Here is a 6,990-nt window from a genome sequence, read left to right as displayed (position 1 = left end):
GGCAAAAAATTAATATTTGGTACTGAACCACGGGAATACCTAGTTACAGCTCTGGTTGCAATAATATTATGTAGATCTGTATCAGTGTTTCGCAAACTTTTAGGCTTTTGTCATATCACAAATACGTTAACTTCTGGCGCTCAATGATATAATTTGCGCGTAGGAGACGCACCTAGCAGTTTCTTCAACTGCATTTGTGGTTGCTGTGCTGTCTATATCAGCACGCTATGGCCATAAGGAATTAATATTCTTTGATTTGGTCATTACTAAAGATAAAGAATATTGCTTATTTATTTCACCATTCGATTTTTATAGGAAGCAAAATTAATTGGGCGATTATGAGGCGTAAAGTTAGTTACTTTTGGCTATAGAAGCTGTGGTTTTGGCTTTATCGTTTTAACGATTCTCTATAAACTTTATATATTAATTCACTGACATGTGATCACTGGTAATATAACTTGTCAATCTGGAGCGTATAAATTTGACATTTTTTATATTAATAGTTGAAAGATACCAAGTTATAAATTATGGTGAGTTTAATTAAGCATAAGAGGACTACTGTTGAAAGAGTAGAAAAATATATTTCGCCCATATATTTTACTGATATCAATCTGTATGGGCGTGTATATCCTGCTGCCCTTAGAGCTCCTCTGTCGTCGTTATTACATTTTGCAGCACCTGGAAGAATTTCCTTTGAAGATGCAACTGTTGGGAAATTCGTAGATGCAAAACTTGGAGATTCCTTTGGACCAACGTGGTCGACTCATTGGTTTAAAGTTGAGATAAATATTCCAGAAGAATGGATGGGTAGAGAAGTGCACTTTCGGTGGAATTCTGGATGCGAGGCATTGCTATGGTCGAAAAATGGACAACCTTTACAAGGACTTAATAGCGATGAGCGGACGTATTTTGTTATTACGGACAATGCTGAGGTCAATAATTTAAAACATATATATTATGTAGAGATGGCATGTAATACGTTGTTTGGTGCAGGCTCCCCAATCATGATAGCGCCACCTGATCCGAACAAATATTTCACCCTTAATATGGCAGAAATTGCTGTGATTGACAGGAGGGCGTATAATTTATTACTTGACATGGAACTGCTCTACGATATGACAACTAGTCTTCCTGTTGAATTCCCCAGGAGCTTTGAAGCCCTTTACTGTGCAAATGAAGTAGTGAATATAATGCAGTTAAGCAATAATTATTTGGATAGCTTAGCTAAAGCAAAACATGTTGTGGATGAATTCTTTGCCAAAGCTAATGGCGATAGCCAACATAGCATATTAGCTGTGGGTAACTGCCACATTGACTGTGCCTGGTTATGGCCATGTGCTGAAACCATAAGAAAGTGTGCTCGCAGTTGGGCATCTGCAATTCAGTTGATGGATAAATATCCAGAATTTAAATTTGCATGTTCTCAAGCTCAGCAGTTTGTATGGGTGAAAGAAAATTACCCAACCCTTTATGACAAAATAAAAAAACGGGTTGCTAGTGGCCAGTTTATTCCAGTTGGTGGTACTTGGGTTGAAATGGATGGCAATTTACCAAGTGGTGAGGCCTTTATTCGCCATTTTTTATATGGCCAACGTTTCTTTTTTCAAGAATTTGGCATTCAATGCCAGGAATTTTGGCTACCTGATACATTTGGATATTCAGCACAGCTACCTCAGATTATGAAACTGTGTAAAATTAAGTGCTTTTTAACAGCAAAACTTAGCTGGAGCTTAGTAAATAAGTTCCCACACAACAGTTTTATTTGGGAAGGTATAGATGGTTCAGATGTATTAGCTCATTTTCCTCCTTTTAGAAGCTATACATCAAATGGTACAATAAAGGAACTGATAGAGGCACTCCAGGAGTTACAAGATAAAGGTAGAGTATCGTGCAGTTTAATGTTGTATGGGCATGGTGATGGTGGAGGAGGTCCAACAGAAAAAATGTTAGAAAGATTAAACAGGTTGAAAGACATTGATGGAATCCCTAAAGTGAAGCATTCTACACCCAAAGAGTTCTTTGGTATCCTAGAAAAAAGTGCTGGAAACTTATGCCGATGGGTTGGTGAACTATTCCTTGAATTGCATAATGGCACATACACTACCCAAGGAAAAATTAAGCATATGAATAGAAGATGTGAATTTTTACTTTATAATACTGAATTCCTTTATAGCATCATACATGCTTTATCAATGGGAAAAAGCAGTTATCCTACTTGTGAAATTGAAAATTTGTGGAAGATTCTTCTCCTGAATCAGTTTCATGACATTCTTCCTGGTTCTTCAATTACAATTGTGAATGAAGAGACTTGTCAGCAGTTTAACGAAATTGAAAATAAAGCACAAAATCTTATTTCAAATGCTTTCCAAAAGTTATTTATTTCTTCAGATAACTGTCAGAATAAAAAGTTGATTGTGGTGAACACTCTATCCTGGGGATACACAGAATTATTACAATTTAATTGTGCTAAACATGATGTGCTTAAGGAACTATGTACAGAAAGAAGGGGAGGTGATGAAAATATTTATATTCAGAGCATAGCTACTGAAGCTGGAGAAAGCATTCTTATCCCTGTTGAAGTGAAATCAATGGGTTATCATTTAGTCACAAACATTTCAACAGTACTGGTTCCTGTTTCTGTAGAACAGAAAAATGGGAAGTTTTTCTTAAATAATCAATATTTAGAGTTGGAAATTGATGGCAGGGGTTGTATTACATCTCTCATTCACAAACAGAGTAGAAAAAATGCTGTATCCTCAGGTCATTATGGAAATCAATTTGTTTTATATGATGACATTCCACTTTACTGGGATGCATGGGATGTCATGGATTATCATTTAGAAACAAGGCACGTAGCTCTCACTGAAATAACACAAGCTGTAAAAGTTATTGAACAAGGTCCACTCAGAGTAGTACTTTCATTACAAGGAAATATAGGGGCAAGTAGCACTTTAAGTCAAAAAATAATTCTTGATGCTGTGCACCCTTATGTGTATTTTGAGGCAACTGTCAGCTGGAATGAAAATCACAAGTTCTTGAAGGTGGAATTTCCTGTAAATGTGCATAGTGAACATGCCACATATGAAATCCAGCATGGCCATGTGAAAAGAACAACACATTTCAACACATCTTGGGACTCTGCAAAATTTGAAGTTTATGCACACAAATGGGCAGATATTTCAGAGCATAACTGGGGTGTGGCTCTTCTCAATACCAATAAATATGGTTATTCTATTCACAGAAATATTATAAGGTTATCCTTATTAAGATCCCCCAAAAGTCCTGATAATAAAGCAGATATAGGTGAACATAAGATAACCTATGCCATAATGCCTCATTCTGGAACATTCCAAGAGGCTGGTGTTATACAACAAGCATATCAGCTAAACTGTATGCCAATTTGTATGTACTATCATTCTGATTCACAAAGTATTAATAGTACATTAGTTTCAAGTAATGAGCCATACAAGAGTTGGTTTTACCTTAGTGAGCCTTCTGTTATAATATCAACAATAAAGAAGGCCGAAGATCATAATAATTGCCTTGTTCTTAGATTATATGAAGCTTTTGGTAGTCAAACTTGTGTCACTCTTTTCAGTGCTCTTCCTATTACCAAGGCCAGTTTTTGTAATGCTTTGGAAGAACCAGTACCTGAAATAAGAACAAAATGGGAATCAAATAGCTTGCAGTTAAACTTGACCCCATTCCAGATTATCAACCTACTGTTATATTTTGATTAATTTAATGAGTATGTATTCAGTTGAATCAAAAATGTATGTTTTAAATTTCTAATGTCAGGAAAATCTGGGGAAGCAAATTAATTTTAAACTTCATTTATGCAGGTTGAAAACTGCTTGGCCATTTGGTATTATTGTTCTGAAATTATATGGTATAAATTGAATAATAAATTGACAACTGTCAATTTATTATTGTTGTATTACTGTTAATTCATGAATCATGGTATTATTAACTTTTGGCAATTTTTGTAACTTTAAAAATCTTTCACATTTGAAGCTTTGTTCTTTATTACCCTATATTTAGAGCATGTTACCATAAAAACAGTGTTCTGAGTGGGTCAGTGAAGTGTGTTATATATATATATATATATATATATATATATAATAATAATAATAATAAAGTAATAGAAAAGATGTAGGAAAGCAGAAAGAGATAAGACAGAGTTATAATAGAATAAGTTATGGCTCAGGGACACTGCTATCGCAAAAAGTACCCTACAGCCATAATGTCTATAAGATAAATGAACAAATTTATTTAGTGCAGAATATAATATATGATAAAAGGTAGAAGCAAAGAAAGTACAGTGTACCCTGGTAGCGAAAGGCTGTGTGAACGAAGTAGGGGGGGGTAAAGAATTCAGTAAGGGTAATAATTGAAAGAATATGTACCAAGTGAAAATTTGAACAAACGACCAAGGAGGAAATACATTGCCAAGTCTTTCATAATTTCTGTGTCTTCGTCACGAAGACACAAAAATTATGTGACGAAAAATTATGTGACTTCGTCACAAAAAATTTTTGTGACGAAGACACAAAAATTATGAAAGACTTGGCAATGTGTTTCCTCCTTGGTCGTTTGTTCAAATTTTCACTTGGTACATATTCTTTCAATTATTACCCTTACTGAATTCTTTACCCCCCCCCCCCTACTTCGTTCACACAGCCTTTCGCTACCAGGGTACACTGTACTTTCTTTGCTTCTACCTTTTATCATATATTATATTCTGCACTAAATAAATTTGTTCATTTATCTTATATATATAGCTGCATATTTCATAAAATTATATGCTCTTATCTATATTTCATTCATTGGTATGGTAAGTGCTTCACATATAACACCACGAAACATTTTAATTTGTAAACACAGATAAATTTGACTGGTTAAGTAAATATTGTAATGTGCAGCAGATTGGAAAGTAAGGTTTTTGGGGATTTCATACCCTGCTGTGGATCATCAAGGAACAAGTAAAAAAAAAACATAAATTGTTAGGGTAACTAAGAGTAAGAATAGGTACATGTATACTTGCATGTACACCAATGCTAGGAGCATAGTAAATAAATTTGATGAATTTGAAATACTGATTAAGTCATCAAATGCAGACATGAGATATGGAGACACGGTGTCACTCAGACAAGAGATGCAGAATTTGAATATGCAGTACAATGAGTACAGAAAGGATATATTGTATAGTGTTGATTGTCAAGTGGCACTGGGGGCCCCCCAGCTCTGTATGTATACTGTGTTGCAGTACCAATTCTGTAAAGTCCATAGACAATGTGAGTTTTAATGTTCAATTGTGTTGTGTTGGTCTGTTTGTTTGCACATCTTTTGCCCCAAGGAGGCAGGCCATGTGTAGTAGGGAATAGAAAGGTCTCTGGTGGGGATGAACCCTGAGCAACACCTGGGCTTGCCAGAGAGGAACCCCAGGAAAAAAAAAAAAAAAACTCTGGTAAGTCAAAAAGGAAGTACAGCAGACAGTGAGGAGGGGAGGAACATACAAAGATAAAGAAGGTGGATGATAGGAAAACTTTCCACCTGGAAATAGAAAGTTAAAGGGATAGAGGAGCACCCCTGTAGGAGTCCATTCTCCATGGGGGGGGGACTGTTAGGTACATGATATGTAGTGGTAGAGTCCACTAGGCAAAAAAGTTTGGTTGGGAGGTGGGGAAGGAAAATAGTTTGTAGGGGAGTAAAGTCACAGGAGCAGGGAACCCAATGTGAGGAAGGAGGTCACACTGTCAGCATGCAGTGCTTCTCTGTAAGTAATTTCACTGTCCAGGCCAGTGTCAACAAATCCCCATACCAGGGGCACATTCAGGGGTGGGCAGAGGGGGCATATGCCCGTCCTTAACCAAAAATTTTAAATTAAACAAAAAATGCAGGAGGCGTTCTAGAAAAAAAACTCAAAAGCCAGGTTGCCATGCCCCCCTTTTTTTTTTATGTAAACCCAAAACACTAGAGGTATTAGAACCTATAGTACTTAGTACCATGCTTGAGTGGAGGTTGAGAAGACGAAAGAAGATATTTGTTGACATTTGACTTGAACTTCTGTAGACTAATTTTCAGGAAATACATATGAAGGAAGGTTGTTCCAGAAAACGGCAGTTGAATGAATAAACGAGGAAGATGAAAAGTTGGTTCTGTGGGTTTGAAGTTGGAAGTTGACTGGGCACCTGCCCATTGTGGAAGGTGTGTTCGTGACCATTGGAACAGGCGTTTTGGGCGTCGGTGTCACGCATGCATCTAGTCTTGTGGTGGAACCTTCGAGCATCTGTTGTAACGTCATGAAATGCATCCATCTCGTACTCCACTGTTAATATTATGTCAAATAAATGTTTGCCACTAATTACTGTCTTGTGTCATTTCTGCTTCTTGTGCCTCTGCTACTACTTTCCCGTGACGTTTCCGGTTATGGGTTCCTATGCAATTCACATTCCTTTAGATGTTACCTACCTCCCCTAAACGTTTGTACCAATATTTTTGAGACACCCTGTATTTACCAATTCTTGGCTAAAAATATTCAAACCAGAAAGCCAACAGCTTCCTTTACCAAATCCACGGATTTCTTTAACCTAGACTCACTAATATTACTGTTTATATTAGAGAAAATATTAGAGCAGTGAAAAACCAGAAATGTACAATGATATACCAGCTCCTACACAGTAAATTTTGGAATTAAATATTGGATACGTTGAGCTAAAGACATTTGTGTATCAAGCTAACCTGTATTCGTGTATCAACTGCTAATGCTGAACGTTCTTTTAGCATAAAGAATCGGTTATGACAAAATTAAGGAATCGAATGGAACAAGAAACATTGCAAGATTGCATGAAGGTAAGAATAGAAGGCCCAAATGAGTTATCGGAAAAATTAATAAATGAAGTGTGATTGATACATATGCAAAGAAAAAGCAAAGAAGAGTAAGATTATTATAATACAGTACTTGCATGTCGATTATAATTTGTATGATTT

At 36.2% G+C, this 6,990-nt stretch overlaps 1 protein-coding gene across 1 annotated transcript; it reads left to right on the top strand.

Moving 5' to 3' along the window:
- Positions 1–514: 514 nt before the first annotated feature.
- LOC150089621 (alpha-mannosidase 2C1-like) lies at positions 515–3,740 on the top strand. Its single transcript, XM_090390051.1, has one exon. It carries the CDS (start codon positions 528–530, stop codon positions 3,738–3,740), a length of 3,213 nt encoding a protein of 1,070 aa, XP_090246177.1. The 5' UTR covers positions 515–527.
- The last annotated feature ends 3,250 nt before the right edge of the window (positions 3,741–6,990 follow it).

This window comes from Mastigoproctus giganteus, chromosome 2 (assembly GCF_048544385.1).
Source record: "Mastigoproctus giganteus isolate SK-2022 chromosome 2, ASM4854438v1, whole genome shotgun sequence".
Lineage (NCBI taxonomy): Eukaryota > Metazoa > Arthropoda > Arachnida > Uropygi > Thelyphonidae > Mastigoproctus > Mastigoproctus giganteus.
Note: the sequence above shows the minus strand (reverse complement) of the source record. Positions and strands in the feature narration are given on the sequence as shown.

Coding starts and splice junctions, on each gene's coding strand:
- LOC150089621 (XM_090390051.1), top strand. CDS start 528: ATGGTGAGTTTAATTAAGCATAAGAGGACTACTGTTGAAAGAGTAGAA.